This window comes from Centruroides sculpturatus, unplaced genomic scaffold (assembly GCF_000671375.1).
Source record: "Centruroides sculpturatus isolate CEXI.00-Female unplaced genomic scaffold, Cexi_2.0 scaffold772, whole genome shotgun sequence".
NCBI lineage: Eukaryota > Metazoa > Arthropoda > Arachnida > Scorpiones > Buthidae > Centruroides > Centruroides sculpturatus.
In genome coordinates this window covers 272,642-292,737 of record NW_019384993.1, presented here as the reverse complement: position 1 = coordinate 292,737, position 20,096 = coordinate 272,642, and the positions used below count along the sequence as shown (strand labels likewise).

Below are 20,096 nucleotides of genomic sequence, written 5' to 3'. Positions count from 1 at the left end.
CCGCTAATTGTTTTGATCGGTGCATTAATAATAAAAACTACATGAAAATTTACGTATACAGTATTCTGAAAAAGTAATTTATTATACTTTTTCGAAGCACAAAATAAAAAATGTAAATTAATTTCAATAAAATAAGAATCTATTTAATCACATTAACTTAAAATTTAACCATATAGAAAATCTTTGCACATTACCTGCTAACTATTGCAGTTTGGGCACCCAAAGTCGAGAGTAACGTAGTCATGCCCTTGCCCAGTCCCGTGCCACCTCCGGTAATAAAGGCAACTTTACCTTTAAACGTATTTGCCGGCAACATAACATCTGTAACTGGAGGAAAATATCCCGTACCTAGAGTGTAGCTGTTGCCCTATTGTACAGTACATAGGCAGATGGTCATTTCATTAATAAAATAAAATTATTTATGATTTAATTGATAATATTTTTAGATCATTAACTTTATTTAAAAGTTGTTATAATTTTTAAAACAATGAAAAAGTTAGCCAAGGCTAGAATCAAACCTAGATCGCCTACATTGCAAGCGAGTTCGCTACAGAATCAGCCAATTCGCTGCACTGCCATAGTGTAAAATCAACCAGTATATAAGCTGCGATTAAAACTTTAAAGCCCTTTTTCTAGGAATCTTATGGATAGTGCACTTTACAATTCTTCTGGATGGACTCCCTTGAGGTATACTACTAACCTGTGAAGTCTCATTCCGAACTGAATTTCTGAGACCATAAGGTTCCCTTGTTAGATCCGAAGTCAACATTGTCATGGCAATAGAAGAATACTTTATTACATGCATAAGTATTTGATAATTTCAGCAAGAATCATTCTTTTTGAAAGAAAACTGGTTCATGTCAATACTTAAAAATATTGCTATATAAAAATTAAATATTTTACATTTGTTTACATGCATAACTGACAGACTATGAAAATATGCTTTGTAAATTAAAATTATTTTTCAAACTATAAATTATTATTATCACATGTATATGCATTATAGTGAATGTACAGTAATTCTCATGTACAAAGAATTATTTTTATGTTGTATGTTATATGAAACATTAACTTATGTAAAATATACATCAGTTGTTGATTGAAGAGCAAGGCCATTTTACCTTAGGCATGGTCCTAGGGCCAAGGAAATGAAAGCCTATAGTCTGGGAAGATGCGAAGAAGATAAATACTGTTTTACAAAAATATAAAAAGATAGGGCTATGTTACCATACTGTGATCTAGTACCTAATGTACCAGGATCAGAGTGCTAGTTGTAGTGGAGTGAAAGATTAAAGTACTAGAGGAGGTCCAAAATATCTAAAAGTCTATGGGTCTGGACATAGGTTAAAAGGCTCTGTGCAAGAGGTGAACAGAGGTGATAATCCTGAAGATTTTTATTGTTAACACAAGCTTCTTTAAAATACAGTCGACCCCCTATAACACTGTTGATTATTCCGTTTTATATGAATTCCATGTTGTACGAGTCACTTAGATTTTACAAATACATAATAAAATAAAATAACTTACTGGAATATAAATGTTTAAAATAATAATCAACACACCTTAGTAATTCCAGCAACGAAGTATTTAATAAAATAATAACGTTTTCGACTATATTTAATAGTCTTCTTCAGTTAATCTCTTCAAAAGTTTTGAAGAGATTAACTGAAGAAGACTATTTTTATTAAATACTTCGTTGCTGGAATTACTAAGNAATACAACGGTTTTTTAATAATTTTTAAATAATTTTTAAACCGTTGTATTGCTTGCGTTCTATTTTACGTTCGTTTTCGTTTTAAAGAGATTAACTGAAGAAGACTACTAAATATAGTCGAAAACGTTATTATTTTATTAAATACTTTGTTGCTGGAATTACTAAGGTGTATTGATTATTATTTTACAAATACATAAGCCATTCACAGCCCAGCACACGTATTTAAAATCTAAGTGACTCATACAACATTGAATTCATATAAAACGGAATAATCAACAGTGTTATAGGGGGAGTCGACTGTAATCTGTTTATATTTTAATTAATCTTTGTGTCATGTAATCCCAATTTATTTATATTTTTAAGTTTGTATACATTAGTTTATTTTCAGTTGAGTAAAATCTTGATATGATTCTCTCCTATCTGATGCCATATAGTACTTCGTATTGTAGACTGTAGATATTAGTAGATTGTATAGTACTTTGAATCCACTTCCTAAATATAGTAAGTAGATTCTATATCTAAATTCTACAACAAAAATATTAGTAACAAGCATTAAGATAAAACAATTAAGATATGTTATTGGCCATGGCTTGATAAGCACATGCATTTATGCAGCCTTGATTACAATTAGTAATATATTTTTACAATAATATATCACAAAATGCATTTCTTTCCAGTACAGTATTTGGAAAGAGACTTGAAAAATAAATCCAGTAAAATTAAATATTTAAACATGTAAATAAGCAACATATGAATTTGAAAATGCAATCTTAATGACAAATTTTAATTATTGGGAAGAGTATTTAAGACTATTCTAAAATTATTTCAGTATAATTAAAGTATCATTACTATAAATTTATTAAATAGTATTTTAGATCAAAAGAAAGATATTTTCAAAGGAGAAATATGTGTAATTTTCATTATAATGATGATAAAATATTAAACTATTGTTTAAAAAGGGGACATAAATTCTATTGATATATATATAATTAATGGGTAAGGGTCACAAAAAAACACATTATTGTACACTATGAGGTGGAAGGGACACAAAGTATTATCTATGTAGACTTTTATTAGTTGTTTTAGAGGCATACAAATTTGTTCTTATAAGCTCACTAACTAGTTATATGAATAAACTATCAGTTAGAAAATATATGCAGAACTTTATAGTCATTTCTTCAATGTCAAGCCTACAAACTACTGCACATGTAATTAAAGAGGAGGGAGTTTGCCAAAATACATTATTGTACATATCAGGAAAAAGGTATCAAAAGTGTCTCAAAAACAGTGCACATCATGGATAGTCCCAAAATGAAATATAAGATATATAATAATAAAAACTACATGAAAATTTACGTATACAGTATTCTGAAAAAGTAATTTATTATACTTTTTCGAAGCACAAAATAAAAAATGTAAATTAATTTCAAAAAATAAGAATCTATTTAATCACATTAACTTAAAATTTAACCATATAGAAAATCTTTGCACATTACCTGCTAACTATTGCAGTTTGGGCACCCAAAGTCGAGAGTAACGTAGTCATGCCCTTGCCCAGTCCCGTGCCACCTCCGGTAATAAAGGCAACTTTACCTTTAAACGTATTTGCCGGCAACATAACATCTGTAACTGGAGGAAAATATCCCGTACCTGTAGAATTCTCGCAAACAGCAAACTATAATACAATTAAACGTTAAGTCCTCATAATATGATTTAGAATAATATCTAGTTTGAGTTATGTGTTACCTGCTTTGGTTGTTTCTGTAACACAAATCTTACAGATGATATTTTACTAAACCTCATGGTTGATAACAGCTTTAATAGACTTAGCATATACCTAAATAGATAAAGAATACAAATTTTAAAAAATAATTTTAAAATATCACAGTGTTTTACATAAACATAAATAATATATATATTATAAAAAAATCATTTGAGCAAGGCATAGGGCACAGGAAAACTCAAAATATAGTCTTTTATATAAAGAAAATGACATAAAGCCATATAAATTAAACTTTCTTTTAACAGTGTGTGAACTGTTTTATTAGCTTAATTTTTAAAACATTAGATGGCCCATATTGCCTATTTAAGGCCTCATATATCATTATTAAACTAAGCTAACGACTTACCTATTATTCTTTAATAATAATGATAAAATTCTCAGAGCTCAAAGGTCAGTCAACAGATATACAAGATAATACTGTAATCAAATTTGACCTCCGCTCACTGACTAATTGATATTCGCCATATTGTTTATGATCTACAGAATAAATATAACGAGTTTTAAATAACAACTTTAAAAAAAAAAAAAAAAAATTAGCAGCAACGTGCTACTAAACTTTCGCGGCAACGTTGCTTGCCGCCCTCTGGCGGTGAAGTTAGGCGTTAGCTACTTTGGCTATTTCGCCCGGTGTAGTACCATCTTACTGCCCAAATTGACTTTTCATCTACTTCTAGGCACCAATCCAAAAAAGAGACTTCACGACCTCGACCGCCACATAAAAAAGTGCGCTAAACGATGGCTATACCTACCGCAGCGGGCAAGTCCTGAGCTCATCCACCTGCCCTACGACCGAGGTGGCACCAACATCACGCCCTGTAGCAGTCTTGCGGACATCTGTCAACTTACGCACGCTGCCCACCTCTTCGACTCCAGGGACCCGACGGTCACCGCCATTGCCCTAGGCACTCTACGCAACGTAGTAAGACATCGCATCCGTAGAGTGCCGACAGACGAAGACATCAGAGCATTCCTCGACGGATCCATGGAAGGAGACATAGGCCTACCATCGAAAGACATCACCTCTTCTTGGGCCAGACTGCGTGCTGCCACAAGACGCTTGCGCAAAAACATTGACATCTCGTGGCACTACACGGGCACTTCATTCGTCCTGACCACGGGTGGAAACATCATCCCACGGCACGCCTGTACCAAAGTTCTAACGGCCATGGTGAAATCTGCCGCCCTCCGCCAGCTGTTACAAAAGCCGGATCAGGGTAAGTCATTCCATCTCATTGCAGGTCACCCCACCAGCAACCACTTCCTTAGAGACGGGCTGTACACTTCATTTGCGGACTGGCGATTTGTACATCGTGCCCGTCTCAGTGTGGTCCCGCTCAACGGCCTACGACGCTTTGGCAACATGTCAAAGAAATGTCGCCAGTGCAGTCACTCCAATGAGACACTTGCGCACGTCCTGAATCACTGTGGCCCTAACCTACGACTAGCGACACAACGCCACAACTCTGTCCTCAACCGCTTATTCCACGCCATCAACAACCAGGACTTAAAAATCTTCTGTAATCAGAAGATCCCAGGGTTCGACGACCGCTGCCGTCCTGACCTAGTCACCATCTGCGAGAGGACCAAGACTGCAACAATCATTGATGTGGCCGTCCCCTTCGAAAACGGACAGAACGCGTTCAACGCAGCCAGGGACATGAAAGTAAGCAAGTATTTTGCCCTCACTCAACATTTACGTCAACAGGGATACGATACTTATTGCGACGCTTTCATCGTGGGCTCCCTCGGCGGATTCGACCCGGCCAACATCTCTGTCATTCAGCGTCTCGGCATAAGCCGTAAGTATGCCAAACTGATGACCAAATTAATGGTCAGTGACTGCATAAGGTGGAGTCGCGAAATATACTGTAACCACCTAAGATACGGCCGTCGCAACCACTAATTGCTCTGTATAGTCTATGTACATTCTTTGTCGCGTTACTGCATCATGGCTGGCTATGTGCCCCTAGCCATGATTACGCTCTGTTCCTATTTCTATTGTATCACACATCTTGGCTGGCTATGTGCCCTTGGCCGCGATCACCATTCTTTATGTTACACACCCCACACCTTGGTTTTGTTTATCATCACGGCAGGCTATGAGCCCATGGTCGCGATCACCATTACCTCTACTTGTATATATCTCTCCAATATGTTCACATTTACCCTCTAAAACCCCTTTTGTACTGATTTTTAAGATTTAAATAAATCATTTTCAAATCTGTTAATTGGAGGCAGTCGCTGATATTGAGATGATGATTTTTTGTTAGACTGTTGTTGGAGAGGATTCTACCCCTGATGTCGTCGAATTTTGAACACTCGTTGAGGCGGTGTATGGTTGTGTCTGTTTTGTTTGGGCAGTATTTGCACGGGTCAGGGGTGCAGAAATTGCGGGTTTAAACAAAGTGGTTAGTAAGCAAAGAGTTTGTTCTTGCGCGGTTGATGAGGACGTTGATAAAGTGGTCAGTGATGTCAGGAAAAGAAATATCTGATGTGATAGAAAACCAAGGGTAGAAACAGTTTTTGAAGTAGGCGTTCCATTTGTTGCTCATATGTTTCTCGTTGTCTGACTCGATGAGAGAGTTGAGGTCTTCGGCGGTAATGTAGTGTTTGATGTTAGAGTTGAGGGGGTTGATTTTGGCGAGTTTGTCCGCTTGTTCGTTGATGGGAATGCCTTTGCGAGCCTAGGTCCAGATAAGTTTGGTCTGAAGGTTAAGGATATGCCTTTGGTTGGAAATGATGCAATTGATTTGGATTAAGGTAGAGGACTTCTCACGATGAACGTGGAGAGCATTAAGAACCGATTTCGAGTTTGTACAAATGATGGCATCTACCTTCTTGTGGGTGACATGATGGAATGCCTGAAGGATTGCGTACCCTTCTGCAGTGAAAATAGTAGCCTCAGTACGCAGAGAGAAGTGAGCCGTGACATTGCTTTTTGTGTGAACAAAAGCCGCTGTCACGGTGTTTCAACCCATCACGCGCAACGATGGTGTTAATATTTTGCTGCTCCTCTCATTCTTTGATTGAAGTATAATTTTTATATTTAAAAAAACATTTCTATTTCTACACACACAAAAATGTCATGCTAAAAGTAATACTGTTTGAGTATAAATATATGTTACTAATATTTTCAACACCTAATTATAAACAACATGTTAAAGTAATCAATTCGCATAAAACATTTTACAGATGTATTTATATGCGACACAGAAGTGATGCTTTTTTTATGCAATATAAGTAGGGCTTTTGAAATGATTTTTCTATAAGAAACTGACCTGTATTTTGAGGTAAAACACCTGAAGAACATACGAAAACTTTGCAAACAGTGCGTTTTTCGAATGAAATGCAAGATAAACTGCCAGCGATCGATTGTTTTAAATAAAATAAGCAAAACCAATTAAAATTGAAAATATTTAGAAAAAATTATTGCTCCTGTGTTTCTGATGACAATAGGTATATTTTCGACTGGAACGTCAAACTTGTTTGCATTTTCGGAGCATCTCATTTCCGTTTCTCTACCGTGTAGAATAGGTAAGTGAAGTGTTGAAATTAAAAAATCGCGAAATATTTCCAGATCGTATGCAATAATATTGTGGAATATATTTTTCCAGCTATAAACGTGACAACGAATAAACAAATAAATAATTACAGTAGAACCTCGATTATACGGACTAATTAAGGATAAAGATAGCCCGGATAAGGAAAAATCCGGATAATCGAAACAAATACTTTAATTTGTCTTTTAATGATAATACAGCACGTTTCATTTTCGATGACATATCGGTACTATTAAAAATAAATACTGCATTTAAATCGTGATCAAATTTTCAAAAAACAAACGTTCGTATTGAATTTCGTCTACAACTGACCAGCGCTAACAGACTAGCTATTGTTTAAAAGGCCCTCTGGTGACTCAAGAAAACAAATTTTATAAAATATAAAGCAGTTGAAACTGCTTTTTATTTTATAAAATCCGTCTTCTATTATTATTCATAAAAAGCAATAAAATTTTTATTCATAAAAAGCAGTTTTAACTGCTTTTTATTCATAAAAATTTGACAAACTATTTATCGTTTTATGACGAGAAACATTTTCTCGTCGCGTTCTCGGCTTTTAAGTAATGCATAAACCTTCGAAACGCGAGGCCCTTCGAACCGCGGAACATAGACAGTGGCCCATATTGCCCATGCCTTACGCGGCCCTTGGTCATAAAAATATGGTAATTTGAATATAAATTATTTATAAATACGTATGTCAAGTTATATTTTTATTACAATGCAAAATATATTTAAGAGTTTACGACGACTGTGCCGAATAAAATAAAAAAAATTATGCATTCCATCACGTACGTAAACAGTATCGTAATTCGCCAAGTGCAAATCAGCAAATTCGTAAAATTTTTGTTTATTTTAAACAATCCGAATGATCGAAAATCCGAATAATCAAAATTGTACTGTAATTAATCAAACTGATTAATTACCACGCTGTCACTTACATTTCTAATTGTTATGAACATTGTTAATTGCTATGTGTTCGAATTATGTAATAAAAGTAATTTTCTATTACATCCACATTAGCATTTTTTTATTATCTGACATTATTTTGAAGAGCGTACTAGTTAAAAANGGAATATATTTTTCCAGCTATAAACGTGACAACGAATAAACAAATAAATAATTAATTAATCAATAAACTGATTAATTACCACGCTGTCACTTATATTTGTAATTGTTATCAAAATTGTTAATTGCTATGTGTTCGAATTATGCAATAAAAGTAATTTTCACATCCACATTAGCATTTTTTTTATTATGTGACATTATTTTGAAGAGCGTACTAGTTAAAAAAGATTTCCAAAGAACTAGAGTAGACCGGCCGCCAATAGCGACTGAAACGCAGCAACAACAAAAAATATTCAAACAGGGATGCATATCAAATAACTTTTGCTCTGTAGAATGATGAATAATGTGAAACGGACTGTCACTGTGCTGTTTCGAAGATGAGATTCCTTGATGATAAGAAGAGAAGTTGACCAACGCTGAAACACACCGATGATGCTTTTGACAAATGTATGTTAGGGTTTACGAAATGATATGCACATATCAATAACCTTGGTTAGTGGTGCGTATCATTTTGGTTTGTTGTGCAGAAGATTTTGGTTTGTTGTGTGTTTGTGCATATGAGCATTGCCAACTAAGTTTAACTTATACAGACACGTTCGAATCCACATGTGTCTGTTGAAGTTCGAGTTAGTTGTAAATGTTATCTTATACTAATGACAATTGTAGTGCTTCATTCCTGTTTATTTAAACCTGGCTTGTGTGTAAATGTTACTCTACACTCTTGAGAAATAAATCGCTTCTCTGTTGTATGGATTTCTTTAGTTTTCGAATCTTGCTTAGTTCTAATTAAAATTGACTTTAATGTGCTTACTAAGAAATTTGTTTCGTTCGATTTTGCTGCAAGTGAAAAAAATAGTTTATTAACTGATTTTGTACACATGGACAAAATGTTAATTTAATTATTGTTTTTATTTGAGAAACAATAGTATTTAAAATTAATTTAAAACATATTTTCTGAAGCTCAGACTAGCAGTGTCTTGCCTTTGTACATCATACATTTCATATAAAATTACATCGTCTATGCTGGTATATACTTAAATTTCGAGAAGCTTACACTTCTCAGTAGACAAAAGGGATAACATCAACGTGCGAATTGCAGTATGTATGGAATTTCTAATACGCTATCAACTGGTAAATGTGCGAAACTGCAACTCGTGACAACAGTTGCAGTGTAAACGAAATTCTTACGACTCGCCTCGTTTGTTTTGTTTGCTGTGTTTACTCTCGCACCCTATCTGTTCAGTTTAATTCGCGCTTCACTTTCGATGTTTTTTCGTGAATGAACGTTTCGGCCGTCGCGAATTCATAGAGTTCTTAATTACTTGCAAAAGACTCCATTCGTTTCAAATAGTTTGTTCACGTGCAGCCGCAGAAAAAAAAAAGTGAACGTGCACAATCGCAAATCCTCGAGCTTTCCGAAATCTCGTGGCATTACTAACAGCTGAATTTTACGCGAAGCGGAAAGAGATTGTTGTTTATTCTTACGTGTGCTCCCATGTAGTCTAGTGGTGAGGATACCTGGCTCTCACCCAGGTGGCCCGGGTTCGATTCCCGGCGTGGGAACTCGCTACTGTTCGTTTTTTTATATCGCCCATCGATGCATCTTGGCGCTGCCGAGTATTATTTTGTACTCCCACTCAAACGTTCAAATCCACCAGCAAAAATTTTCAGGAGACTTGAAGTTTCGAACGTAGGTCTGTAGGATTGCTTCGAAAAAGAAAAGAAACAGCGCTCGTAAAGTAGACGACTTAAAAACGCAGAAGCGAAGAAAAATTTCCCACGCCGGGAATCGAACCCGGGCCTCCTGGGTGAAAGCCAGGTATCCTAGCCACTAGACCACGTGGGAAGTTGTTCATCCCACCTCCATCAACTCCTTTATAATTACACGTTACTAGTCGTTAGGTTAACATCTCGGCTCGTTCCAATCTAACTCCTGCTTTTTTCATTTATCTCTACACTTTTCGCTAGTCGATCTGCTGCTGTAATGTACTGTACAGTGGTGCCTCGTATAACGTACGCCTCGAATAACGGACGCTGCGAACAACGGACTTTCTGTTTGGCCGTTACTTGACTCGAACAACGAACTGGCTTCTAACAACGGACTTTCCGTTCGGCAGTTACGCGAGGTGAACAACGGTCTTTCTGGGAACAAGAGCGAATGATGTTTCCATTCTTTTGACGTTGCCAATGACAATCTGCTATTTTTATAATATCTTAGTATTATTAAAATATATTATTAGTATATCTGAAGTATAGCGCTCCCGTTGAGATTCAGCTTGCTCCCTTGTTTATTACATACATCACCTCAGTGCAGGGTATTTACATTTATTCAAGTGTTGTGAAAATCATGGCTTTTAAATAAACACATGATTTCAATTGAAACAAAGCGAGACATCATCAGAAGGAGTGAAAGTTGACAAAAAGTTTCTTGTCGAATGGGGAGAGGTTCAGGAGTTTACCAACACTCATTATCCAAACAGAGCTGAGGCCAACAGGATCAATGATCTCTGTAATGATACCCTTGCCCGTCATTTCCGACAGGTATTGAAGAAGAGAGAGAAACAGACCACCTTGGACATGTTTTTTAAGAAGCCAGCTGCCAAAAAACAAAGGATGAAACAAGAAGAGATGATCCTGCAAGCTCTGATAGCCTCTCCTGAATCTGACTCCGATTAAAAACAATAAAAAGAGACCTTTTGCAATGTGTAAAAAGTCTGTATCTGTATGAAAGTGGAAAGAAAGTGTTCCTCCACATCCTCTTCACAACATCTGACTACCCGGCATAATTGGTGACTGCTCCATTTTCATTTTATTTTATAGTACAGTAAGGTTACTTTATGCCGCGGAACAAATTATATGTTTTAACACGTATTTCTATGGGAAAATGCGTTTCGTATAACTGACTTTTCACTTAACGGACGCGCACCTGAAACGGATTAAGTACAGTACGTTATACGAGGCACCACTGTATATGCTTTCTGTGCTGAAAAAGTGTTTATGGTACGTCACGCAAAAAGAATTATTGATTTAATATTAAAATAATTTCTATGTTAAGCTATGATAGAAAAATGAATTTATGTATACAGTATTTTGATATTTAGTTGACTGATGAGGGGCAGTCCCCGAAACGTGTTATTGTACTTATAACCGTATCAACTAAATAAAGATGGAATACAGCCAAGTGTTCAAAATAGAAACACACATTGTGTTGGTGAATGAAATAAAAAAAAAACTTAATTTTTACAAAAAAATTTTATTATGTCATTTAAGAAAAGAATGAGGCCACATACGTTGAGACCGGTTTTCTGAATGAAAAAATTAATAAGTTAGTTCTATAAAATATCTCTTTTAATTAAGGGATAGCAATCAAACTGTGACCGTAGGGTCGGCACCTCTTTGGCGCCCTGTCAGGATGACACCACAGAGTCTCTAGGGGACTCGGAAATCGCGACTTTATGTCACGAGATTCGCGATTAAATCGCGATTTTATCCCGATCAAAGGACACAGTGGTGTCAGAGCGGGATAAAATTTAGAAACGCCCCTAGATAACTCGAAGAAAAAAAAAAAAAGAAAAATGGAGACAAGAGGTGAAGGTCGGGCGCGAGGAGAGACAGCAGGAGGTGCACGAGCAGAGCCCGCGGGAGGAGCCGCGNTCAAACGTTCAAATCCACCAGCAAAAATTTTCAGGAGACTTGAAGTTTCGAACGTAGGTCTGTAGGATTGCTTCGAAAAAGAAAAGAAACAGCGCTCGTAAAGTAGACGACTTAAAAACGCAGAAGCGAAGAAAAATTTCCCACGCCGGGAATCGAACCCGGGCCTCCTGGGTGAAAACCAGGTATCCTAACCACTAGACCACGCGGGAAGTCGTTCATCCCGCCTCCATCAACTCCTTTATAATTACACGTTACGAGTCGTTAGGTTAACATCTCGGCTCGTTCCGATCTAACTCCTGCTTTTTTCATTTATCTCTACACTTTTCGCTAGTCGATCTGCTGCTGTACAGTACTGTACAGTGGTGCCTCGTATAACGTACGCCTCGAATAACGGACGCTGCGAACAACGGACTATCTGTTCGGCCGTTACTTGACTCGAGCAACGAACTGGCTTGGAACAAAGGACTTTCCGTTCGGCAGTTACGCGAGGTGAACAACGGTCTTTCTGGGAACAAGAGCGAATGATGTTTCCATTCTTTTGACGTTGCCAATGACAATCTGCTATTTTTATAATATCTTAGTATTATTAAAATATATTATTAGTATATCTGAAGTATAGAGCTCCCGTTGAGATTCGGCTTGCTCCCTTGTTTATTACGTACATCACCTCAGTTCAGGGTATTTACATTTATTCAAGTGTTGTGAAAATCATGGCTTCTAAATAAACAGAAAGTTGATTTCAATTGAAACAAAGCGAGATCATCAGAAGAAGTGAAAGTTGACAAAAAGTTCCTTGTCAAACGGGGAGAGGTTCAGGAGTTTACCAACACTCATTATCCAAACAGAGCTGAGGCCAACAGGATCAATGATCTCTATAATGATACCCTTGCCCGTCATTTCCGACAGGTATTGAAGAAGAGAGAGAAACAGACCACCTTGAACATGTTTTTCAAGAAGCCAGCTGCCAAAAAACAAAGGATGAAACAAGAAGAGATGACCCTGCAAGCTCTGATAGCCTCTCCTGAATCTGACTCCGATTAAAAACAATAAAAAGATACCTTCTGCAATGTGTAAAAAGTCTGTATCTGTATGAATGTGTGAAGAAAGTGTTCCTCCACATCCTCTTCACAACATCTGACTACCCGGCATAATTGGTGACTGCTCCATTTTCATTTTATTTTATAGTACAGTAAGATTACTTTATGCCGCGGAACAAATTATATGTTTTAACACTACGGGAAAATGCGTTTCGTATAACGGACTTTTCACTTAACGGACGTGCACCTGAAACGGATTAAGTACGTTATACGAGGCACCACTGTATATGCTTTCTGTACTGAAAAAGTGTTTATGGTACGTCACGCAAAAAGAATTATTGATTTAATATTAAAATAATTTTTATGTTAAGCTATAATAGAAAAATGAATTTATGTATACTATGTAATTTTGATATTTAATTGACTGATGAGGGGCAGTCCCCGAAACGTGTTATTGTACTTATAACCGTATCAACTAAATAAAGATGAAATACAGCCAAGTGTTCAAAATAGAAACACACATTGTGTTGGTGAATGAAATAAAAAAAAAACTTAATTTTTACAAAAAAATTTTATTATGTCTTTTACGAAAAGAATGAGGCCACATACGTTGAGACCGGTTTTCTGAATGAAAAAATTAATACGTTAGTTCGGTAAACTGTATTTTGGATTAAGTCATACGTATTTATCATTTCGTTTTTATTTCTAACCAATATGAAAGTGTAACTGTTGATCTCATTTGCGATGGATTTTATTCGCAATGTCATAAATTACACATAAATTAGTAAAATCAAGGTAGTCTGTACCTACTTAAAATTAGAGTCCGGAATAAAACTATAAAGTATAAGACATTTTTATGGATATTTTCGATTATACAAGTTGATTAGCCTTTGCGGAAATGAGGCCTTTCAACTGATTGTTTGTAAGAAAGCTTCACATCAACATATTTATATCAGTGTTTAATCTTTTCTTATATAACATTGAAAAATGTACGGGATAAGACAAATATGCCCTTATATCCGAACTAAATTATGTATACTGTACTATAATCAAATAAATATGTAAAAAAGATGCTTTAATAACCGTATTTAATCTCATTATATAAGAGGTAGTTCAAAAGTCAGTTAATGGAGATATATGTTAAGATTATTTTAAAAACAATAAGACCGATTTGGAACATCTGCATATCGTTATTCGTTAAAATAATCTCAAAAAATACTGCAAAATATTGCCGCATCTTAAAGCCTGCATGCAATGGTTATAAAATTTTGCACGTAGTGATAAAAACAAATTGTTACGTCTCAACACGAGGATACATTAGTAAGGGACAGCCCTTACTAATGTATCCTCGTGTTGAGACGTAATCACAAATCATTAAGTGGCAAACTTGTCGTGTAATTAATACTAATTAATCAATGTCAGTTATGGATTTACAACTTTCAAATACGCAACATTTGTGATGAAACTGTACTTTAATGATGTTCCACGTGCAAAAGTTACAATCGCACAGAAGCTTTAAGGTACAGTACATTATGTCGTATAGTGTGTATTTCGGTTAACGAACTTTTAGACCTTCTTGTATAATTATTGAGAAAATAGAAATTATATTTTATTAGATTGTATAAAACGTTAATAAATTATTATTAATGTTTTAAACAAATTATTATTAATTATAATAGACTAAAAATATTTAAAAAGTAAAACAAATAATAAATTTATTTATCAGATAATAAATGTACTGTACCGTACGAACAACGTGTAATATAAATATCATATATAGAAATTAATTTAGAAATTTATTTTATAACAAAATTATTCCTATTAAAGTAATAATTCATAAATAATCTGTAACGTTGTTTATCGTATATTTTTAAAATTCTAGTTTTATTTATTTTAGTTAAATTAAAATAGTTTTTAATTTTTTGTTCTTCGCGAATTTCAACAATTTCCTTTTTAAGCGTGAAAAGGAAACAGTGTTTATAACTGTTTCCTTTTCACGCTTACTGAATAGAATATTAATAACCGAGAATTACTATTAATTTATTTAAAAAATTATTTCTTTCTTTGCAAGAAGTGAAAAATGAAGGTTTGCATTTTGCTTGTTTTAGGAGTGATCGCATGCAATTTAGGTGTCAGCAATAGCTTTAAAATGATCAGATATTTGGATGACGATTGTAGTGAGTATTAGAGATTTTCTATTTAATCATCAAATTTTAAATGTAAGATAGAGTGGGAAGATACGCAGCACGGGACGAAATGGAACACTGTCAGCAAACATCTTCAGAAAAAGTAAAATATGATAAGTTGTAGAAACTCAACAGGTGAAAGCATTACGCAGACAATTTTCTTTCATTTAGTTAAAAACTGTTTTAGCCATTTTTCTTCTAGGACTCGTAACAATTGCTTTTTTGGCGTGTTTGAGACTATGGTTTCTATTGCGATGGCAACGTTTTTAATTTGGCCATTTTTATAACGCTTTTCAATTATCGCAATGGCTTCGTTATGGCTTATAATTTTTCTACCTTCGAACCTTCCTTTACTGAAGTTTCTTAGAGATCCTCTTTGTGATTATAACGAAGTAGGCATTTTCATTAAAACGTAAGATTTCTGCAAACTGAGAGTTATAAAAAGCTTCACGGAACATGAAATTCTCGCAAATCCCGGATTATTAAAACTTTAAGTAATAAAGGCTACGCAAATAAGTCTTTTTAAATATATTTTATTCCAGTCAGAGATTGAGGGAAGGCGACTTATAACATGTCGTCTGCTATCAGTCCTGAAGATAAAATACTGAAATTTTCATTAAAAAACGACGATACACCATTAAAAACAATTGACACAATTAAACTCGTATTTAGACGCATACCTTGTATAGAATCAGGCGCCACTAAACAGCATTAAACAAAACTAAATAGAGAGGCTGAACGTCCGACGTACACGTTTTCGCATTAAAAACGTGTACGTCGGACGTTCAGCGCCGCTTTCCTATAAGCCTAGAAGTTTGACAATGGTGTTTGGATAGTAAGTGGAATCATGCTCGACGTCCCAAACATCATAGCCAAATTTCTAGACCTTTAGGAAAGCGGCGCTGAACGTCCGACGTACACGTTTTTGCGTTGAAAACGTCAGCTGCAACCTCTCTAATGTCTCGACAGTCGCAAACGAGTCTAATATTCTTACTTATAAATTTGATGCTGGAGTCATTTTCTGAAATTCGAGTGATTAAAGGGAATTTTCTTAACTCCACTCAATAATAATAATTTTATAGAAAGTTTCACTTAATTGTTGATTCTTTTGTTTGTTTAATACAGTCTCTAACATCGTCTCCAGAATGTTCCATACAATCCTACACAATCTGTTATAATGGAACACGTAGCCATAACTTTTTATATGCGATAATTATTTTAAGAATAAGTTTATTGTTTGGATATTTTATAAATTAGTATATGCACAAAAAAGTTGTTTTAAGTTAGATAAGTTGATATTGCAGTTAACATTTTTACCAGCAGAAAACCCTTAAATTGTTCGCGCCACCCTACTCTAAATTATGCTCGTTTTGAAGAGAATAAAACATTTTCACAGCATGGATACAGAAAAGTACACTAAACTTCTATTTTTCAGGACTTCCCGAACGGTTTAGAAGAATTACTTGGAATTGTATAGAGGATAATTCGCCCTCAGATGAAAGAGATAAAGTTAGCTTATTTTTAGTATAACTGAATAAAATGTTAAGTTATAGCTTACACATATTAATATTTAAATATAATTTGTCAGTATAAAGGTGTGGCCCAATGCTTTAATGTAGATAGTTTTGTTGACGTCATGAATAGAATGTGTGGAAAAACAGAAAATGAGGTAAATATAATTAGACAAATAAATTGATACACGAGCGTTTACAATTATCAAAAATATAAAAAATATAATTTCTATTTTGTAGTATATGGCAATGATAGTACCGCATGAGGCCTGTTTGAATAATTTGAACGTGGATGACTCAGATGAACCCGTAAGTTGAAAATAAAAACAATTACAAAATTTCATTTTAATTTTATTTACTTAATTGCATTTTTTATATTTTCAGTCTGTAGATTTAGCTGTGGTAGTTGAATGTGTCAGAAACAAACTTGACTAGAAAAAGCATTAACGTAGTCATCTATGATTATTCGTCGCTGATTATTTTACCCATGAATTTTTTCAAATTGAATATGTGTAATTAATTCTTACAAAATTTAACTATATTTTTTCGAAATGTTGAATTTTAATATCTTAAAATTAACCTGAAATAAACATCATCGTTCATTCAAAACCGATAGAATTATTGCAAAACTAATATTATATGGTTATACGGTTATTAATGAAAAATTAGATTGATTCTACTTTCCATGTTTGTATCATAAATGTGAAACATAAACATAAAAAGTTATCATTAATCTACGATTTAAATCGGGATAATTAATAATTAATCGTGGCAATAACAACGAGAAGATTAGTTTATCAAAATGAAAAAAGAAAATGATTTTTAGCATTGCGTAATGCAATTATTTCTGAAACTGAAATCCATATCAAAAGAAACTTCATAGTTCTATTGACTAAGTAGAAATTTTGTGCTCTGTCAAGTCTATTGATTTTTTCTAGAAAACAAAGCAACAGATGAATTACTATTGTAACTAACAATTTTATGCAACTTGGACTGCATACTGTCGCGTGTCTACTAAAATAATTGCAAACACTACCTATTTTCATTTCTTTTACAAGAAAAAAAAATTTTCGTACTTTCTTTTCTTAATATTTTTAATGTTATTACTATAATATATTTTAGAAATTTGTATCTTGAACCCTTAATATAATTGCAACTAGGAAATGTTTTTTTGCAGTTGTTTTCGGAGAAAAATGAAAGGTTACTGTTCTGATTGCTTTGCACAGAAAATTTTTCAATACAATTTCAAGATATTTGTGAGGAGCCAAGGGCATAGAACTGTTTAACACTAACTCTACGTCACTTACGTGGCACGCAATTGTTTGATTGGTTCACTTTTTCAACGGATGACTTCCTAAGAAGTTTATAAATGAAAAGGTGTTCGTAAGAACCCTGGAAGTTGTTTTTTCCTGACACCAGATAGTCAAATACGGGGACTATCCACATTCGCGAGGAATTTCGAGTGGGAGGGACGTGAATAAGTGGAGTGGACGAAGGATTTAGTCATTAAGGAGACCATCTTATAAACAAAATATTTAATAAAACAAAATAAAATAACAAAAGGATTACAAGTTTAGAGCTCCTAACTCGCGAGAGAGAGAGAGAGAGAGTTTACATTCACAAGAAATTATACTACCTCGAACTTATGTAATGTTCGTAGTCGTAGTCTTCTAAAATGTGGATCGGAAAATTAATCCCCTATGCGCCTCTAATTGTTTTCTATATGGAATCTTCGATATCATGGGAGGCGATCTTTAACGGAGATCGACGCTTATATGGCTAGTTCTTCTCTTCAGGGAACTCCGCATTTGTTATGTGGCACGTCTTACATCGGGGAACTGCGCGTAATTTATATGGTAATCTTCTTCTATGGACTACCCGGAATGGAGAGAAAAAGCCCCTATTTATAGGCGGCTCTCCAGGCGGCATGTCAATGCATCACTCAAGTCGACCGTCTAAAAGGAAGTTCAATTTCCCTTCTCTCCGATTATAACGAATGTTACATTTTTTCTTTGTTTAAAATGTTCTCTTCGATATAAAATATTTTATAATTTTATATTAATTAAATAAAAACGATCTCTCGGATCTCACATATTTAATAATAATTTGTTAAATTTTTAAATACGGTAGAACCTCGATTATCCGAACATCTATTATCGATTTTCGATTATCCGGATTGTTCCAAATAAACAAAAATTTTACGAATTTGCTGATTTGCACTCGGCGAATTACGATACTGTTTATGTACGTGATGGAATGCATAACATTTTTTGTTTCAACAACGTCTCACCCGGCACAGTGGTCGTAAACCCTTAAATATATTTTGCGTCGTAATAAAAATATAACTTGACATACGTATTTATAAATNATCCACGACTCACTTCGATCTCGATTTACCCACAATCTGGATTGTGACTGTCGCCAGTGGAACGTCGTGCTGTTCGCACAGGTAACTCGCTTGAGAAGAACCCGGCTATTACACGCGATGATAAAATTGACATAACTACGTGGTAAGTCACGAACACCAACAAACAAAATGAAAGTTTTGGTTAGAAATAAATACTTTTTCTTGCCGTATATCTAATAATAGACAGATGTCATCGTCTATCCAGATGTCTTTTTTATTTTTCTGTTGATAGCCGGACACGTGTTCAGCAGCCATCTTGTATTTTTTCGCGCGCGTGGGATTGTGGGATCTCTCTTATGACTGAATCTAGTTTCAAGAACTCTCTCCAGTCGATCGCGATTTAGCCTCGTTTCAGTCGAGATTGAAAGGGTCGAGAGCGTTCGCACCACGGAACTCTCTCCGACTTAAGCCACAATCTAGATCGAAATGCTCGGTGCGAACGGGGTATTAGTGTTATGTCTATTAGAGAAGCAACCGCTTCACTGCATGCATCCGACATATTTCAATGTAAATGTATATGTACTGTACTATACAGACTCTAGTATTTCACGAATACAATAAATATGTATAAAAAGCAATTTAATTTGTACCTTTAACAATTTATATTTTAATATTACACAGGTTAGTTTGTAAGCGGAGCAGACCATTAAAAAATGATGAGAAAAATAGATAATTCTGTTATGTAGCTATTACCGTAAAATACATATTTAGTTACTAAATTGGTACACAGCACGATCTTATAAAATGGCTAATATTTGAAGGAAAATAGTAGCTGCATATTAACGAGAAATAAAATACGAGTTTCAAATTATTTGTTTGGCTTTTTTTAACTCCATTAAATTTCATTATGTGTTTTTACTCAAAGATTATCAAACCTGTAAATCGGTTTTTACTGCAGAATATCCTTGTTATGCAAGTATGTTCTGCTTTAGTTATTTTTCTTGATAGCTGTGTGGAAGAGTTACTTTAATTAAACGTATAATTTTCTTGTCTAATCATGCTTTGCAAATAAATACAATTTTATTCAATTAACAGTATCTTTATTATTTTTATCAATTATAATACCTGAATATCTGCCTGCTTATTTATCTTTTAACGACCGGAAAAAATTCAAGCGATCGCGCAATCTTTAAAGCAACTTGCATTATTTTTTCACTTTAATCTTGATTATAATTATTA

The 20,096-nt window shown here is 34.5% G+C and overlaps 3 protein-coding genes and 3 non-coding genes across 8 annotated transcripts in view; 3 read left to right on the top strand and 3 right to left on the bottom strand.

The window, feature by feature from the left end:
• LOC111633074 (2,4-dienoyl-CoA reductase, mitochondrial-like) overlaps positions 1 to 4,025 on the bottom strand; it is a 19,450-nt gene extending 15,425 nt beyond the window's left edge. For 2 of the 3 annotated variants that reach the window (XM_023377604.1, XM_023377602.1), the window contains exons 1-4: positions 3,844 to 4,025; positions 3,461 to 3,551; positions 3,365 to 3,389; positions 195 to 348 (exon numbers count right to left, since the gene is read on the bottom strand). In XM_023377604.1, the coding sequence (XP_023233372.1) occupies positions 195 to 348; positions 3,365 to 3,389; positions 3,461 to 3,547 (266 nt within the window). In that variant the 5' untranslated portion in view covers positions 3,548 to 3,551; positions 3,844 to 4,025. Of the gene's footprint in view, positions 1 to 194; positions 349 to 3,210; positions 3,390 to 3,460; positions 3,552 to 3,843 lie in introns of all 3 variants that reach the window. The other variant, XM_023377603.1, reaches the window with a different exon arrangement.
• On the top strand, positions 3,863 to 6,496 carry LOC111633059. Its single transcript, XM_023377585.1, has 3 exons — positions 3,863 to 3,887; positions 4,172 to 5,296; positions 6,258 to 6,496. The coding sequence occupies exons 1-3, from the start codon at positions 3,863 to 3,865 to the stop codon at positions 6,494 to 6,496; spliced, it is 1,389 nt and encodes a 462-aa protein (XP_023233353.1).
• Positions 6,497 to 9,613: 3,117 nt separating this feature from the next.
• Trnae-cuc lies at positions 9,614 to 9,685 on the top strand. The gene has a single exon. It is a non-coding gene; the product is annotated as a tRNA-Glu (tRNA).
• A 211-nt stretch (positions 9,686 to 9,896) lies between these two features.
• On the bottom strand, positions 9,897 to 9,968 carry Trnae-uuc. The gene has a single exon. It is a non-coding gene; the product is annotated as a tRNA-Glu (tRNA).
• Positions 9,969 to 11,913: 1,945 nt separating this feature from the next.
• Positions 11,914 to 11,985, bottom strand: Trnae-uuc. Its single transcript has one exon. It is a non-coding gene; the product is annotated as a tRNA-Glu (tRNA).
• A 2,882-nt stretch (positions 11,986 to 14,867) lies between these two features.
• Positions 14,868 to 18,491, top strand: LOC111633070. Its single transcript, XM_023377596.1, has 5 exons — positions 14,868 to 14,990; positions 16,435 to 16,508; positions 16,588 to 16,668; positions 16,751 to 16,819; positions 16,895 to 18,491. The coding sequence occupies exons 1-5, from the start codon at positions 14,894 to 14,896 to the stop codon at positions 16,943 to 16,945; spliced, it is 372 nt and encodes a 123-aa protein (XP_023233364.1). The 5' UTR covers positions 14,868 to 14,893; the 3' UTR covers positions 16,946 to 18,491.
• The last annotated feature ends 1,605 nt before the right edge of the window (positions 18,492 to 20,096 follow it).